This window comes from Ornithorhynchus anatinus, chromosome 1 (assembly GCF_004115215.2).
Source record: "Ornithorhynchus anatinus isolate Pmale09 chromosome 1, mOrnAna1.pri.v4, whole genome shotgun sequence".
NCBI classification, from domain to species: domain Eukaryota; kingdom Metazoa; phylum Chordata; class Mammalia; order Monotremata; family Ornithorhynchidae; genus Ornithorhynchus; species Ornithorhynchus anatinus.
Window position 1 is genome coordinate 83,803,354 of NC_041728.1, and position 19,491 is coordinate 83,822,844.

At 37.5% G+C, this 19,491-nt stretch overlaps 1 protein-coding gene across 25 annotated transcripts in view; it reads left to right on the forward strand.

The window, feature by feature from the left end:
* The window catches only part of RIMS1 (regulating synaptic membrane exocytosis 1), a 531,371-nt gene that overhangs the window by 274,879 nt on the left and 237,001 nt on the right, over nucleotides 1-19,491 (forward strand). The window contains exon 1 of one of the 25 annotated variants that reach the window (XM_029063951.2): nucleotides 1,266-1,583. The exons of the other annotated variants lie outside the window; for them this stretch is intronic. Within the exon in view, the coding sequence (XP_028919784.1) occupies nucleotides 1,340-1,583 (244 nt within the window). The 5' untranslated portion in view covers nucleotides 1,266-1,339. Of the gene's footprint in view, nucleotides 1-1,265; nucleotides 1,584-19,491 lie in introns of those variants that run through there. 25 annotated transcript variants of the gene reach the window in all.

Genomic DNA, 19,491 nt, shown 5'->3' on the forward strand with positions numbered 1-19,491 from the left:
TTATTTTACTTATTTCTCACCCCTACCTTTTATTTTCCAAAAATAATGAAAGCTTTCCTCTTTTCTAGATAGATTCAGCAGCTGATATATTTCTTAGTTTCCTTACTACTTTTGGAGATTTATATTTAATAGAGTAGGATTTTACCACATCCCATAGGATTTCACTTATGCTCCTTATTTTTATTTTGGGAGGGAATATAATTCAGAATTCAAGTTTGGGCAACTTGATGTGGAGGGATTTTTTTCCTGTATGGGGTAAATTGGGTTGGAGCTCCTTACAGGACAGGGACCATGTCTAATTCCCACCTGTGTATTCTTTCCCAGTATTTAGTTCAGTGTTCTTCATTAAATAATCAATTAATGGTATTTATTGAAGGCATACCATGTGCTGAGCACTGTAGTAAGCACTTGTGAGAGTACAATATAACAGAATCAGTAAATATATTCCCTGCCCACAAGGAACTTACAGTCCAGAGGGGGCAAGGGAAGCACTTAATACATACTATTACTACTTTTTAAAGACCATCAAATATGTGATAGAGATGAAATCTGACTCCCAAACAGCTGACATTTTGGATAACTCGAGTCCATTTAGGATTTCCACTTATAAGCAGGAGTTATCCATATCTGAAAACTCTCTCTTAGCCATTTGACAAAGCTTTAGGGGAATCCAGATTCAGTATCTCCTAGCGATAACCTCCTATATCTACTCGAGCAGTAGGAATGAGTGAATTGCTGACTTCAAAGGGCACTGCTCCCCTGTGCTACCAATCATTGTATCCATTCAGTTTCTACAATTGTCTCTGCTGCCTGTTAAAGCCAGTAGTAGAGGTTAAAATTCCAAAGATGATAGATAAGAGTAGTCCTACATAAACAGTCTTCACTGAAGACATTGCACTGGGACAAAGAAGTGTGTCCTATCCAACAATATACAACTGTGACAGATAATTTCAGGTAAGTGTATTGCAGCTCTCAAATTGTCTGGACATAACAGTGTTTTCTGTTTAGTCCTTTGATGTCTCAGTCAGTGAAACAGACTGAACAGAAATAATAAGCAGGTTCGAGAGCCTGTACATTCTTTTCCCTCCGTCGGTGTTTAAGGGGCTTCAGCATTCATCTCCCACTGCCGGCAGAGAGGTAGCAGCTATTTTGTATTCTGCTTTGGAAGGTAGTTAATTCTGGGCTCATCCAACCCTTAATGTCTCTTTCAGCGGGATCCTTTTTAGCATAGCACTGAGCAGCTATAGATTAATGCAGTAATCAATAAGAGCAGTACACTGCAGAGATTTGTTTTGATGACAGCAGCACTTATGGCCTTGTTTGGTGTCACCATTGTATAATGTTGGACACTGCAGGCTTTTTTGGCTTTGACTTAGAACGCATAGGCCACAGACACGTCTTTTCCCGAATCTCCTTTATGATCCGATGGATTTTTGATTGTGTTGTGGGTTTGTTTCTTTCGCCTGCTGGAATTTGGGGAGCGACTGGATGCCGGTATCATTTATTTAACCACTCTGATGCTGCTGTTATGGTTTCTGGGTTTCTGCAATTTCTCCTTCTCCATACGCTGTATTCAGGAACAGGTAAACTCAACTGTGATATTATTGTGATTATATGGAGAATTATTGAAATATGCAGTTTAATGTCTGGAAGACATTATTAGAATGTAATTTCATTCTCTATTGAGAATACTATATCTTTTTTTTCCCCAAAGCCTGGAATTCCGTATGCAGATTGTCATTTTTACAGTGCGATGACTTACAACTATTGCAATATTCTTACATAATGTAATATATCTAAGATATCGTAACACAATTTCAAAAGATGACTTTCAGATGAAAATGTTCATTCAGAAAACCACAGTGCGTGATTTTTTGCAAGGTATTAAGCTCTTACTGTGCGGAACTATACCTGTCCCAATAGTTAAATAACATGGTAATAATTTGAAAACATGACTTTGAGAAAATGATTTCCTAGGTATATTTTTTCCTGGTTCAATTGACCAAGGACCAATTTGTGTTTTCCGAATCATGAGGAGGCTAATCCAAAGGTGTGTTAGGATGGGCGATCCTTTACATTGGGGTATTTTTGAAAGCACCTTTGTGACGTAGTTAATTGTGAGATAGAGAGGCCTTGTAGCTTCTAATTGAAAAATTGTTCTTACAAGCAAATGATTGAATATGTATTTTGCTTTATATAACAATGTAATTTAGATACATTAGAAAAAATAACCAAACTCTCTCTCTCAAAGGTAAAGCAACAGAAGGAGATTTAGAATGAGGCAGAAAACTCAAGGAACCTTTGCAGTTAGTTTCTACTCTGCAAAATAGGAATAATAATCAATAAATCAATGGTATTTATTGAGAACTTACTTTGTGCAGAGCACTGAACTAAGCACTTGATTACATTATATTTTTTGTTTAAGTGCCTTGAGATCTTCAGAGGAAAAGCTAAGTCTAAACAGTAACTATTTTTCCAAAGTGTTTTCACAGCAATTATCCCATTTGGTAAGAAATAGTAAGAAATACACACATTATTTTCCCCATTTTATATATAAGGAAACTGAGGCTGACACAGCAGGCCAGTGGCAAAGCTGGGACAACTACCCAGGTACCCAGGTACAACTCCCAGCCCTGTGATCTTTCTCTTTGACTGTTCAGCTGAGACTTTCTTATCAAAGAAGAAAATTGATTGCCTTTTCACTTAATCTCTTCTGCTGTGTTCCTATACTTTTTTAATGATGTTTGTTAAGGCTTTGTACTAAACACTAGAGTGAGACATTTCTTTCATCTAGTTTTTTTAATTCCATGACCAAAACCAAATAAAAAAAGGAGGTGTAGAGAAAGTTGAAGGCATTGGAGTTGTTATACTGCACTTCACACAAGTGGAAAAGACATCACATGCTTTACTGTTATTGCCTTAGGTAATGAATGCAGAGAGAAAGCTACTGGATAGATTCTTGGGGGCTTGCCAGATACAATGACTCTCTGGGCTTCTGGGAACTGAGGGTACAGGACATTATGTACTGGAATTTCCCATTGCCATGCTGCATTCAGTGGACCTCTCTTTGCTCCTTGCAGAAGCTGAGGTAAATAAAACCAGAAGGAGTTGGTTAATCATGGGGAAAATTACCTTTATACAGCTCCATAAAGGAAACCACCCAGACAGGCCCATGTATTTTCTTGTATAAGTGACTTAGCAAGGCAAATGTGTTAACTTTTTTGTTTGCTTGTTAATGCTCATGTTAAGTTAAACCTTAAATAAGGATATAGGGACATTGTCCTATACTAATAGGTAATAAATACTAGCTGATAAATGCACACTCTCTTCTCTTTCAATCTGGCTTCTGTGAATTTTGGTTTTATAGAGTATTTTAAGCCTATGGCGATTGGGGAGCCAACCTTAGCGTCCTAAACATTTGTGAAGAACATGATTTCTTTTGGTTTGCACTTTAGATTGCTGAACATAGACACCCACATATATGCACACACACATTCCAGATGTTACCTTAAGGTATGGAAGTTTAATGTGACATCTCTTTAATTTATTGAGGTAATTCAGTTTTTCTCATCTTGTAAATATGATGAGCTTATAGTTACAGGGACATTCAAGTCTATTTAAGGATAATTTTAAAGTAAGAAAATATTTTTCACTCTTTTCTGTCAAGATGCCTTCTTTATTTTTGTTCTCAGATATATTCATAAATGGGTATTTGAATTGTTTACAACTTAAATAGTCAGCAGAGAGGAGGAAACTTAAGGATGGGACAAAGAGTGATCATGTGCTCCAAATTCAATAGATTGGAGAAGAATAGTTAAGATTTTATGTAGAGGCAGCAGTGGCAGTCAAGCTCTGCCAACATTATCTCTCTGACATTTTGTCCATTACAGAGAAGTTCAAGGTTGGCTTTATCTTTGTTGTCTTCATTCTCCTTCAGGGTTGGCATTGTGAATTCAGGTTTTCAAACTGGGAGCTCATTATCCACTCTCACATCACAAAAAAGATGAGCTTCAGTCCTGAGACTTCAGGATCAAGAACCTAAGTGAAGTAGTGATGATAATGACGAAGATTGGTGCACTGCCACTCGCTCCCTCTCAGTCATGCAGTCCCCAAAGGGACACACAGAGTGTAGCTAACAAGAAACCAGGCATGGAGCTGTGAGTTGCTAAAGGTTTCCTATGAACAGGACTCATTCACAACTGATCACAGCATAGTGCTGATTCTGTGCTGTAGCATCAGAACCCAGTGGAAATCACCTTGGTAACTCCTGTGGTATCTTCTGCCCCCATTAGCCAGTTATATTTTAGGATTCCAGCTGTCTACTCAATGGTGGAGGCATGTTTGAAGTTTGCAGATACAGTGCCATGCCTTGCTGGATTTTAGGCTATGACATTACAACTTATGTATTGGTTAATGTCTCTTGAATGGTTTAGCATCCATGACATTTTTACATCTATCAGTATGTTTTCATAGCATTCCATCATGTAAGTTTGATAAGCCAATGATGATATTTGGTGGGAGAGTAAAGAAGAGGCTGATAGTGGTTCCTTTCTAATTTCTAAATACCACTGATAGCAAGCATTAGGTTTGATGGCAGATGTCTCAAGTCAGGTTACCTAAAAACTGAAATATTTAAGGATTCTAAAATCCATAATCAGCACTACTAAAAAGGCAGTGATCAAATCATCATGGAGTCACTGATGGAAAATCTTATTTTATATGAAAATTAATTTTCAGGAACTTTGGAGAATGATAGACTCTAATTTGTAGATGTTCTTAGTCATTTTTTAGATGATTGATTATTCAGCTCAATCATTAATCTAACTAAAGGGATCTTTTCCTTTGAAGTTGAAGTCTGTTTATCAGTTCTTCCACAGTGAGCACATCTTTATAGTGAAGCTTTGACTGCAGTAGCTTCAAATATGGTAGTTGGATCTTACTCCCATTACAATCTAACCTCTTTCAAATGGAGTTTTCCTGTTTGCCAAGAGTGCGCATTTCCTTCATATTCAGAGATAATGCTACTCAGGGTAAACATACATTATGTATGTAGGAGTGACAGAAATGACCTATACACGACTGAGAGTCTGTCTTTTTCATTCCGTGTGCATGAAAAGAATGTCTTTGCCATAGTGATACATTTATTTGTAGTTTTTGAGTTGTCTACTAGTCATAGAAACCCAAGGCTAAGGTTAACAGATGTGGTCCTCAGTTGAATTTGCTTGGAGAGAAAGAGCTTGGCCTAATGGAAAAAGCACAGGCCCAGGAGTCACAGGACCTGGGTTCTAGTCCCGGCTCTGCAAGTTGCCTGCTATGATCTTGGGCAAGTACCTCAACTTTTCAGTACCTCCGTTTTCTCATCTGTAAAATGGAAATTCACTACTCACCATTTACTGATTGATGAGAGATTATTTTAAGGTCATAGGTTTCATGTAATAATTCTTATTATTATAATTGTGGTAATTGTTAAGTGCTTACAGTTTAAGTACTGTATTAAGCATTTGGGTAATTAAATTGGGCAAGGTCCCTATCCCACATGGGGCTCACAGTCTAGGTATGAGGGAGAACAGGTATTGAATCCCAATTTCACAAAGGCAGTCCACCAGTTCTCTCCCTTCTAATTATCACTCTCTTCTTTCCACTAGGCCATGTGTGATCACAGCCATAAATTTCCACAAACTTCTAACCATCTTCAGAATAGAAGTAACATGGCCTAGTGGAACAGAGGAACTGGGGCTCTGCCTCTTGCCCCATAGGTGACCTTAAGTCACTTGACTGCTCTGTGCCTCAGTTCCCTCATCTGTAAAATGGCTTTTCAGTGCCTGCTTTCCCCACTACTTGGACTGTGAGTTCCATGTGGGACTTGAGTATGTCATGTTTTCCTCAGCACTTAGTACAGAGCTTGGTGCATAGTAATTGCTTAAGTCATACCACAATTATTATTTTATGGATAAAAGCCCAGAAACATAGTACTGTCCTTTTGTTAAGCAACTCTAACCACCGACGCCCCCTGCCACCTACCTATATGCAATCTCACATTTCCTCCTGTCTTCAGGATAGATCTACTTGGATGTCCTGCCAACACCATGTGCAAAACTGATCTCCCTATCTTTCCTCACAAACCCTGTCCTCCTCCTGTCTTTCCTATTACTATAGACAACACCACTCTCCTCCCTGCCTCACTAGCTCATAAACTTGGTGTTGTCCTCTACTAAATCTCTTTCATCCCACCCATAAAGTCAATCTGTTACTAAATCCTGCCGGTTCTACCTTCACAGCATTGCTAAAATACGCCCTTTCCTCTCCATCCAGACTGCTACCAATCTGGGAAGCATCATGGCCTAGTGGGAAGAGCACAGGTTTGGGAGTCAGAGCACATGGGTTCTAATCCCAGCTCCATCACTTGTCTGCTGTGTGACCTTGGTCAAGTCACTTAACTTCTCTGTTTCTCAGTTACCTCATCTGTAAAATGAAGATTAAGACTGTGAGCCTCATGTGAGACAAGCTGATTACCTTGTATCTACCTCAGCGCTTAGAGTAGTGCTTGGCACATAGGAATAATTTAACAAATGCCATCATTATTCTTCTTCGACTTGGAGCTCCATATCAGACAGTGTATCCAACCTAATCATCTCATATCTACCCCAGTGTTTAGTACAGTGCTTGCCACTTAATAAGCATTTAAACAATATCACAACTGTTAATATTAGTTAACAGGCCAGCCATCATTAGATATATTTTCAGCCCTTGCCCTCATGTTGAGTGCTATTGCTGCTGCAGATTTCACTCAAAGATTGAATGCTATTCAAATGAGTAGTGGTAGCTGAATTGAATTACCAATAATAATCTGGACAGCATACTTGCATAAGAATTTTGTTCAGATGTGATAGATCCTAGTAAGATATAGCCATAAATTGCATTTGCAGTGTTGGCCTTGTATTAGTACTGTATGTGTATTTGTTAAATGCTTACTGTGTGCCAAGCACTGTTCTAAGTGCTGGGGTAGATACAGTGTAATCAGGTTGTCCCACGTGGGGCTCACAGTCTTAATCCCCATTTTACAGATGAGGTAACTGAGGCACAGAGAAGTTAAGTGATTTGCCCAAGGTCACATAGCTGACAAATGGCAGAGCTGGGATTAGAACCCATGACCTCTGACTCCCAAACCCATGCTCTTTCCAGTAAGCCATAGTTTACCAAGAGCCTGGCTTTGAAGTCTTGGGGAAAGCAAACTGGCTGAGGTACTGGAAAGGAAATGAACAAAGACTAGAAAACCTGGTAGTAGACATCAAAATCTCACTTGTCAAGAATCCTGCATGTCCATCACGATTCTAAATTGTTACATACTATAGCTATGTAAGAGCTCCAGTTTATATTTATGATGATTGTTAACCTCTTGTGTTTACTATTCATCAAAATGTTGTTTACCTTCCAGATACTGAAATATTTATACAAGACCAGGTTGAATTCCCTATGTGAAGGCTATATATGTCAAATCAGTTGAAAAACATCCAGAAACATCTAGCCTTCTCAAAAATGTAATCACGAGACACAAGTTAATAATGGTCCATGAGGACTGCAATAATTTTGGACAGTTTAAAATTGTAATACAACATAATTTGAGAGATGACTGACCGATAACCTATTATTCTTCACAGCATGTTGAAAGAGTAAGGTGGCCATACTTTTTGTAACTCAAGAGAAGATCGGAATTTCATAGACAGGACTTAGTTAGAAACCCCCTACAGAAGCTGAGTTCGTGATTCAACAGTGTGGGAAGAAAAGAGAAAGGGAGTTAGGAGGGATCAAAAGGGAGGAAAGGAGGTTTCTTTTGACTGTACTCTCCCAGGTACAGTGCTTTGCCCACAGTAAGTATTCAATCAGTCCATTAAGAGTATTTCTTGAGAGCGTACTGTGTGTAGACCACCATGCTAAGTTTGGAGAGAGTTCAACAAAACAGAACTGTTAGACCTTCAGTTCCTGCCCATAAGAGATTAGAGTCTAGTGGGGAGACAGGCATTCAAACAAATTATAGATATGTCCATAGGTGCTGTGGAGCTGAAAGTGGGATGGATGTCAAGTGCTAAAAGGTACAGATCTAATGTATAGGTGATGCAGAAGGGAAAGAGAGTAAGGGAAATGGTGGCTTAGAGAAGGCCTCTTGGAAGAGATGTGGGTCTGAATAAATACCTCTGATTGATGGAAGGAAGAAAGGTAAAAGGAAGAGGAAAAGAGATAGAGTAGCAAAAGAAAGAGACTGTTGGGATGTGATAGGTGAGAGAGAAAGAGAGCTATCCAGAGTATAGAAATGAGCAGTCAAGAAGAGAAAGAAATGACAAAAAATGGAGGGAGGGAAGGTCAGAAGGAGAGAAAGCAATATGCTGACAAAACATGTTTGTCACTTCTTATTCATATCCACAGGATGCATTTCTGCACACCCCTACAGAAATCTGCCCCTTCCCATTCTCCCCTGGCAAAAATACTCTCCCAATTAATGTTTTGGTGCACTGAAATATGCAATAACTAAAACAGTTAAATGTAGAGAAAAGACATTCAATGCTGTCCTCTCTTGTGGGCAGGAAATGTATCTTTTATATACTTCTACTCTCCCAAGCACTTAGTAGAGAGCCCTGCACACAGTAAGTACTCAATAAATGCAATTGACTAACTTACTGATTCTCCACTGCCATTTCCACTACTGCTATCATGTCCTCTCCGGCTACACAGTACTCCCCGGAGGTTTCCACCATGAGCATCATTTATGAGGCAGGAATGTGTCTACCAACTCTGTTCTATTGTACTCTCCCAAGCACTTAGTACTTTGAACAGAGCACTATTAGGCACTCAGTAAATGTGATTGATCGGTTGATTGAGGTTCAGGCCCTACTGGAAATATGGAGAGCAGCTCATGGCAACAGCATCAGAGCAGCATTGCCTCCCTTTTCAGTCTAATACATTGCCATTTCTGACTGGCCAGTGGCAGCCTCCACCAACCAGCCAAACCAGACATGACTTTTGGGATCCGGCTATTTTTTTTTGTTGCTGTGATTGGTGATCATGATCATGTCTGATGTGACTCTTGTTCATGTTTTAAAAGACTGAACTGTGGCCTGAGGCCTCCATCTGTAACATAGATCATGTTAAAAGTTGCTCTGTGCTGAGCACAGTGAACTCATGAGCAACATGAGGGCCTCAGTGAGTTTGACTAGGGCCCAAAAGGGATAACCACAATGGGAAGGTGGAAGGAGAGGTCTGGTCAATCCCAATCCCTTCACTTTACCTCTGTTCTGAGCTGAACGGACTGTTGCAGTCACTTCCAGGACACTACTCTTTGAGGTTCCAAGAGGAGCACATTTATTTCTCTGAGAGATACCCTAGAATCAGTGACAATGTCAGAGGCAGCCCCTTTTCCACCCTGAGTTAGTGAAGCCTGGGTGCTGATAATAATAATAATTTTGGTATTTGTTAAGTGTTTACTATGTGCCAAAAAAACTAAGCGCTGGTGGTGATACAAGGTAATCAGCTTGTCCTACATGGGCCTCGCAGTCTTCATCCCATTTTACAAAGGAGGTCATTGAGGCCCTGAGAAGCTAAGTGACTTGCCCAAGGTCACATAGCTGAAAGGTGGCAGAGCTGGGATTCAAACTCTTGACCTCTGACTCCCAAGCCTGTGCTCTTTCCACTAAGCCACACTGCTTCGTGAGGTCAGAAGAAAGAATTACCATTCTCCACAGAGGAGGTCAACTGATTGAGTGAAAACAGTGAGGAAGGAATTGTCTGTCTCCATGTCACAACCTGTCTCTCTTGCTATTTTTCACCCTCTGTAAATTTTGATCTTTGCTTATTTCAGTCCCTGTCTCTCTGCATTGTGTTTTAAGTCTATATGTTATTTTGTTCTGCCTCTCTTTCTCCCAGGGTCTTTGTGTCTCTTTTGTCTTTTCCTGACTTCTTCTCACCCCACACCTTGTCACTTCCTGTCCTGTGGAAGCCCTGTTCACCAATAGAGCGAGAAATGATTAATATTTTAGTCCAATTTCATTTCCATATGTTTTATTTGATTATAATGTTCTGCCTGAGATTGTTAATCATTTCACTAAGGAACTACTAGTCATTTGCAGAGTTTAAAACTCCTGTTTCTCCCTATGAATGTATGATCCCCAGAAGTAGCCACTAGGGTAATGAGTTTTACATGCCTGTTAGACAATATTTTCATTCCTGTTGCTCACGGATGCCTGAAAGAACAAACGAGGGTGGGTGAAATGATCAAATCATGACTTTAAATCCAGGTTACACTGAGAACAGTGTTTGTGGTTATGCGGCTATTGTGATAAACTGTCAACATGGAATGGATTTACAAATTATCCTCTCAGCGTATGTCACTACACATGGACTGCCAGTCTTTTAAAATAAACAAATACATAAATTACACATTAAGTGGGATCCAAGAACTTTCATAATTTCCATTCTATTCACAAGGCTGTGGGTGAGCAGAGCTATTTGCTTAAGCAGTTCCTATTTCCGCTGTAAGGATTTATTGGCAAAGTGTAACTTTGACTGACTTTCTTGCAGTGTCAGATGATAAAGTTGTATAAAATCTACTTAGATGTCCTTTGTTCTAAAATTGATAAAGAATTAATCTTGAATTTTAGAAAATAATTCATTTTATAACCTGTAGTATAGATCCTGACATGTTAACACAGGTCTGTTTACTTATTACCAATGAGCTTTTCCCCCATTCACACTTTCTAAAATACCTCCTTTTCTCTTGTGTTCTTGAACAATTCTGCATGCCTAAGATTTATTCAACTCTTGGAAGCTTTCACTGTGAAAAATAAGAATTTTTATAGGTTTTAGAGTATTGGAATATTCCTGGTAGCATTTTTCATAACACTCCCTTCAGTTTCTCTTTGGCTTAACATTGATAATCTTATTTACTATGTTATGTAATGTGTTGCAAAAAAAAGTTAGAGTACCACTGAAAAGAGTCTGTTTAGATAACATGACTGCTTCTACACCATTTTCCTTGAGGTCCCTTTCAGTTTCATTTACTTGATCCTCTGAATTTATAAAGTTGTATCCATATCAGTTTTCTTCTGAAAATGAAGCATAAAAACAAGTACATAAGGAAGTCAGTAAAACATCCCACAGATGGTCCTGCCAAGTGAATTTGCCTTGCTTGTCATCAACCATCTTAACGAAGTTTGTCTCTAAAAAAAGGATGAACACTTTGTTGGACTAGAAGAATGAAAGAAATTCAAACCATGAATGATAAAAATTACTCTTGTACTGCAAGAAAATACCTGAGTTTTCACAATTGAGTATATACTTGTAATGTAAACATCAGAAGTAATCAGCACTGCTGATCTAGTTTGTGTGTTTCCATTTATTTTTTTCTTTTTGCTCTTACAAATTCATCATTATCATCATCTGGCTTTGCATCCTTGCAATTTGTATGAGTAAATCACTACCTTATTTCAGTTTTCATAATTTCCATAAGCATGTGAAAGTCTAGCAGAAGCTGCTTTGTGTGCAGAATCGCCACTGTAAGATATATGCTTTTATTAGTGCTTTGGGGATGTGATGTTTGAGAGTCACTTCTGGATAATGATTGACATTGCCCTTTGTCCAAGATGATTTACATCTGGCCTGCTTTCTTCTAATGTCTCTGCTTTGACTATGCCCAGCACTACAATTTCTTAAACCTTTGGTAACTATCCAGTCCCCAAACAATGAAAAGAAATAAACCCCAATTTTTTTCACAGGGTTTCCTGGCTGGTTATTACGAGGCTTTGCACGTGACAACCTGTTCTCCCACGTGAATGGAATACTCAGTGTCAATGTGGAAGCCTGGTCAGTTGGAAAGTTGCAGTTAAATTTTTACGTCCTGCTGGAAGCACTTCCAAAATCATTCTTAATGTATAGATTTTATGTTGGCTAAATTTTCCCTATTAGTGATGTTTAGAGCCATGATGTGCTAACTTTATTTCCCCACACTGGAGAAGAATCCCTACCTACGTTGTTTATGCATATAAACTCATGCTTCTTTGATTTGCCATTATAGTTCAGTAACTCTTCATCCAAATATTCTGTGAAGTCTTGGAAATCATACATTTAGCTATTATTTTCCTCAAATACATAAAATCCTTTGTCAACCTGACAAGACTATGAAAGTTAGATTTCTCTAGGGCCCACAAAAAATATTAGATAGGTACTCATTATTTTAGAAGCATCTGTTACTTTTTTTCATTTTATTTTACTTTTTTTTAAAAGTCTTCTATCCTGATTGGAACCCAATCAAGTTCACTGTTTTCCATATTTCTTTATCTTTTAGAAGCTTAAATTGTGCAATTCATCTTTTTTTTGAGACCTTCATTGCTAACATTATATATTGGGTTAGTAAAATCTGAAAAAAAATATTTAAAAAATCTGAAAAGTTGATCAAGAGGTGAATAATAAATTCTCAAGTAATTTGTCATTAAACAGTTTATTTATGAGGTTATCATTGGAATAGTTTCCATAAAAACTAGTTCACAATTTAAATTTCAGTTTTGAAAATTGATAGGAATTAAGGCTTCTCAGGTTTCTCATCGTAGCATGCTCCAATAATAATTGTGTATTTGTTGAGTGCTTACTATCTTTCAGGCAGCCAGTCAGTGAATCATATTTATTTGAGTGCTTACAGTGTGCAGAGCACTTTACTAAGTGCTTGGGAAAATACAATATAAAAATATTAAAGACACATACCCTGTCCACAGTGAGTTTCAGTCTAGAGAGGGAGACAGGAATTAATATAAATGAAATTACAGATATATACACAAGTACTGCAGGGCTTAAAGGGAGAATGAATAAAGGGAACAAATCAAAATGGCACAGAAGGGAGAGGGAAAAGAAGAAAGAAGGGTTTAGTCAAGGAAAGCCCCTTGGAGGAGATGAGTTCTTAGTAAGATTTTGAAGAGACTAATTGTGTGTCTTTTGATGAAGAGGGAGGGCATTCCAGCCAGAGGCAGGATGTGGGCAAAATGTCTGTGGTGAGATAATGAGAATGTTGGCATTAGAGGAGCGAAATGTATGGGGTGGGTTGTAGGAGGAGAGTAGCAAGGTAAGGTAGGAGAGGGCAAGGTGATTGAGTGCTTCAAAGCCAATGGTAAGGAATACTGCACTATAAGTACTGAACTAAACCAAGGGTAAATGCAAAATAATAAGGTTGGACACGGTCCTTCTGAGGATCACAGTATAAGTAGGAGGGAATACAGGTATGCAATCCCAGTTTAATAGAGGAGGAAACTGAGGTTAAGTGATTTTTCCCAAGGTCACACACAAAAGGGAAGTGACATAGCTGGGATTAGAATCCAGGTCCTCTGACTCCCAGGCCCATGCTCTTTCCACTAGTTTATACTATGTCTTCAACTGAACATAATCATTATGCTTAGTTTGATTAGCTTTAAAAAAAATGAGGATTAGTAGATAATCTTTCTCTTTAGGTGCAAACTATTAATTCAGACCCTTTATATTTTCATATTAGGAATCTTTGTCTAAATTATTTCTTGAGCCAACAGTAGGATAACAACTTCAGTTCTTTTCTATGTATATGATAATTCAAGTCCAAAATGGGCAGAAAGTTTTCTTTGGTAAATTTACAAAAGAAGCCAAACTCTGAAAAAAGGTTCCCACATTAATATTTCAGATCACTTGGTAAAAGTACTGTTCACATGTTTGGATTGGAAGCATCTTTCTGTAACAATTGTAATACTGTTATACAGCAATGAGAATAACAACTCTTTAGTGCAAATTTCATTATTCACAGGAGTTTTATAAAAAATAACACGTTTTTGAAAAATAGCATAGTTTTGAATCACATTAATAAGGAAAAAAACAAAAGAGGACTTTAATCATTTTCAAATTCATTTAAAACCCAAGTGAGAAGTGGGGCTCGTAATAGAATATTTTATTCTTGCCTACTGTAAAAACTTCAATAAATGATTTGATTAGCTATCCAAACTGTGCCTACACCAACTCCTTTAGGTAAATCCCATATGTACTGTAGATACATGGTTTCCTTGATGATAGACTGATTTCAAGTTTAGTTCTCAATTGTTGATAGTAAAATGAAATATTTCAAATATATATATTACAGATGTTCACTTTCATCTATTATCAACAAACCAAGATATAGAAGATTAATAAGTATGACTTCAGATAATCATTTTAGCATAAAATAATGGAAAATCTTTAAAAATACATTATTTAAACATTTATAGTTAAAAGTAATAATAATGTTGGTATTTGTTAAGCGCTTACTATGTGCCGAGCACTGTTCTAAGCGCTGGGGTAGACACAGGGGAATCAGGTTGTCCCACGTGGGGCTCACAGTCTTAATCCCCATTTTACAGATGAGGTAACTGAGGCACCAAGAAGTTAAGTGACTTGCCCAAAGTCACACAGCTGACAAGTGGCAGAGCTGGGATTCGAACCCATGACCTCTGACTCCAAAGCCCGTGCTCTTTCCACTGAGCCACGCTGCTTCTCTACAGAGTGTCCAAAATGTGTGTGGGTGTTCAAACTGGTTCAGTCATTATTTTCAACTTCTGGTTTAGTGAATGGAAACCACATAGTAAGTGCTTTAAGCTATTTCACTATTCTTGAATAAACATTGGGTAATATGTAGCCATCCACTGTACTCCAAAATTAAGTGAGTAGATCTTTATGCCTGCAGAATGTTATACTTTAATCACTAATGGGAAGGCATTCTTCTTTATGAGGAGGTGAATTCTTTTTGTTTCTTTTCTGGATAGTACATTTTTTTCACCCTTCTCTAAACTTGTATTATTTGGGAGTTTTGCAAGCCAGGAGAGGTACAAATTTCCAGCATTCCATTGCCTGATATACTACTACCTAGCCTAAAGTTATTGTAGTTGAGAAATAATAGTATATTATAGCCTCTATTAATTCGTTAAATCTCATGTGAACTATTCCTTGTTCTCTGAATCCCAACATTTCCTTTGATTTTCAAAGTCAGCTCAATGTATTAGATCAACTAGTATTTTCCAAAAAATATTTATAAATCTGCCAATAAATAAATACAGTGTAATAATGCTGTTTGATGAACATCAGGGATAACCATTAAATGGCATGTAAATGATACTGCATTCAATTCTTTCACACAAAAAAATTCACACAAGCACGCATACAAATAACAAACACACACACAGACAACAAGCTCTTGCCTTCCAATTTTAAAACTGATTGAAGACATGAAACACAGACTGGTATCATCCAAGAACAGTATACCCCAGGCTTCGCCACTTGTCTGCTGTGTGACCTTGGGCAAGTCACTCAAGTTCTCTGTGCCTCAGTTCCCTCATCTGTAAAATTGAGATTAAGACTCTGAGTCCCACGTGGGACAACCTGATTACCTTGTATCTACCCCAGCGCTTAGAACAGTGCTTGGAGCATAATAAACGCTTAACAAATACCATCATTAGGAGAAGCTGCGTGGCTTAATGGAAAGAGCATGGGCTTGGGAGTCAGAGGTAGTGTGTTCTTATCCTAGCTCCACCACTTATCAGCTGTGTGACTTTGGGCAAATCACTTAACCTCTCTGTGATCAGTTACCTCATCTGTAAAATGGGGACTAAGACTGTGAGCCCCACGTGGGACAACCTGATAACCTTGTATCTATCCCAGCACTTAGAAAAGAGCTTGGCACATAGTTAAGCACTTAACAAATACCATCATCATCATTATTATTATAGTTTGCTGTTAGGGATCTCAAAGACAAATAAAATTGAAGGATATATCCCAAACTTAAATTTTGCCAATAGTTTAACGTCCACCACACCAGTTAGGCACTAGAGTCTAGTGCTAACAAATAGGTCAAGGGTCTGATCTGAGTTCATCTCATTTTGTTTCCCTTTCCACATCACAGGACCTTAGCGGAGCCATGGCCAGAGGGCAGGAAATAGGAAGGAGATAAATCCAAGGCTATGGATATTCAGAAGCAGGACAATCAAAAGTTAATGGGGTAACAATTATATTGTGAATTCTATGCCAGATATTGTAAGTAGCCAACATGACCTGTTTGGAGATAGTTATATAGAAAGTATGAACAAAAATTAGTAGTAAGGTTGTCATTGATTTTTTGGGGCACCCTATCTGCCTTTTCTGAGTAGTTTAAAAATTGCATCACAGTGAGTGACAAAGAGGAAGGCTATATGATTCTGTCAAATGAGTATTCTTTGGTCAAAGTAAACAAATTCCAATCAATCAATCATATTTATTGAGCACTTACTGTATACAGAGCACTGTACTAAGCGATTGGGAGAGTATAGTATAATAGAGTTGATATATGTGTACCCTGCCCACAGTGAGTTTACAGTCTAGGGGGAGTCCTTTATGGTTTGTGTTAGGCACTGCTCAAAATACAGGGGTAGATATACAAAGTAATCAGGTTGAACACAGTCCATGTTCCACATGGAGTTGACAGTCTTAATCCTCATTTTACAAATGAGGCAACTGAGGCACAGAGAAGTTAAGTGATTTGCCCAAGGTCATACCACAGACAAGTAGCAGAGTTGGGATTAGAAGCCAGGTCCTTCTGACTCCCAGGCCCATGCTCTGTCCACTAGAGAAGTAGAGAAGCAGCATGGCTCAGTGGAAAGAGCATGGGCTTTGGAGTCAGAGGTCATGGGTTTGAATTTCGGCTCTGTCACTTGTCAGCTGTGTGATTGTGGGCAAGTCACTTAAATTCTCTATGCCTCAGTTACCTCATCTGTAAAATGGGGATTAAGATTGTGAGCCCCACATGGGACAACCTGATTCCCCTGTGTCTACTCCAGTGCTTAGAACAGTGCTCTGCACATAGTAAGCGCTTAACAAATACCAACATTATTATTATTATTATTAGATAATAAATAACAAGATTTCTTCATGCTGTTCAGAGACCTTATTAAAACATGTGACACCAACAATTAATCTTGGCTCAGTCAATTGAAAAGATTTTCCACTCCTGAAATATTCTTAAAGATTCATGATGCAGCTATATTAAATTAAAAGCAGCGATCCAGTCTTTTTTCCATCACCAGCAGTATCAAATATGGCTCCTTTTCAAACTGTTCTGTGCTGTAGTGTCAAGGATGCACTAAGGTATTTTGGAAGTTAATATCACTATGTGATCCTCTCTGAAATTCTTTCAACTCTTTAGGCTGGGAATAAGATTAAATTGTATTGAATATGTCACAGGAGTTCCTATTCTCAAGAAGCACATGCACAGACAGACACACATTCACACACCCAAAGGTAGGAAAAAATTAAGTCCTACTTTTTATAATTTAATGGACTAAGAGTTTGAAGAAAAGGGAAGTAATGTAACAGTCTGACCCAATAAACATCATACACGATATATTATGTGTACGTATATATATATATATATATATATATATGTATATATACATATAAGCATTCAGTGAAATCTGCCAGTGAACACTTAGTGCATAATTCAGTAGAACAGGGTAGATGAAGACGTGGAAAAATATTGACTCAAGATGGTTAGTATGAAGTTTGGGAGATCAACAGTGTAACATCAACATTGCATCAGAATTAATTCCAAATGAAAATCAACTGAAGAATTTTTGTGTCTAACCTTCCTGTTGGCAGACATGTATGAACCTATCACAGACTCCACATCTGCCTCAGAGCAGTGACATAAACATGGCATAACGTCATGAGCAATGCAATCAGATCAAAATCATTGGAGCAGTGTTTGTCATACTAAAGCTCCACTGTGCAGGATGGGAAAAGGCAATTCATGATTGCAAGCTTCCCACAAGCTTCGTGATGGTGAAAGGAAGCAAGTAACTGATAATGTGGTGAGCAGAATAAAAATTTTAAAAATGTAGTGAAGTAAATGCAATGAAGTAAAATGTCAAGTAATGTGGCATATCGGGATAATTGGGTGACAGGTGAGCCTGAAATATAGGAAATATAGATCTTAGAATGAAGTTTTTAGGAAAATTATGACACCAAAGGGAGAAATGTCAGTGTTGCCAGGCACTGTGGCTAAGTAAAGCAAGCATGTTGCAAACATCCATTTTTGTTAACACATAAAGAGAATGATGGTCCCACACTGATGTTTTCAGCCTCACTTGCATACACTGATAAGAATCTCACTATCAATGGAATTATTTTTAGCTCATAGAACTGCTATTCCCATCTACTTACACATAAAAATCCATTTGAATGTGAAACTAGAGGTGCAGATAGTTTCCCTTGAAATCCTTCATCATTTACAATCCTACACATAAACTGATTTAAATTGATTTCATCAATTTTATGGAAATTTGCTGCACTAGGAATTCAGTGTGTTGTCATCCTGCTTATAGAGAGAGGCTTGCTTATGGAGTGAATGAATACTCTAATCTTAATATGAATGAATACTCTAATCTTAATATGAAAAGCCTCCTTTAAAGGAAGAGCTACCATTTGCCCCCCATTTAATTTTTTGGTCATTTTTTTTTAAAGTTGGAGGCATAAGTCTCCTAAAATTCGTACAATGCATTCAGCAGCAAATCTTATGCTTTGAAATAATCACACAGAAAAAAATACCCAAATTTAGAGGACTTCAGTGAACTTATGTAAAAGTAACTTTAGACAATATTCTTAAAGGTAGAAACATTTGCTAACTGTTCACCTTTTCCGTAGATTCTCCATCAAGGATCATTGTCAGTTTATCTCTTTTACAAGCTACTTGAACACTAGATTTGAATGTTATGAACTATTGTTCACATAGAATATTTTAATTGATTTATTACTCAGAATGCGATGTTAAGAATTTATAATTTTTAAAAGGAGAGTAACTTGTGTATTCAAGAAAATGACTTTGTAAATATCATTTTTCTTTGGAATACAAAATACACATAGATGTGAATAAAAACAAATCAAGTGAGTAAAATGTAATGATCTTCAAAAATCTGTGTTTAATGAAAGAATCAAAACATTTAGGTTAATGTCTAATGATTAAGATATCATTGTAATGTATTATATGTGATAGAAACTGCAAATGTATTTTTCTCATATTCAAGTATTGTCAATTGGGAATTTGGAATTGTTTTTCTCTTCAATGGATGATTGGGCCAAAGCATGGTCAGATAAGGCTGGATAAAAAAATCAAAATTAAAGAACATTTTAAAATTAGAAAAAGAAAATTAAAATCAAGAGATTAAAATCTGGTAAGAAAGATTTATCCTATTGCCAAGCTACATATGAGAGATGATAATTTCCATGGAATTAAATATAAAAAATGGTTTGGATTTAAGAATCATGAATACTGGAGACCAATACAGATTTTACTTCATATAATAAACTTGTGTCAAAATAAATTCAACTAGAATAGATGGAACATGAAAACATTGATCAAAATTGCCTACCCAACTTTTTAATCAGTGCTCGGTGGCTTTCAGATGGAGCCTTTTTTTTTATTAATGGTATTTGTTGAGT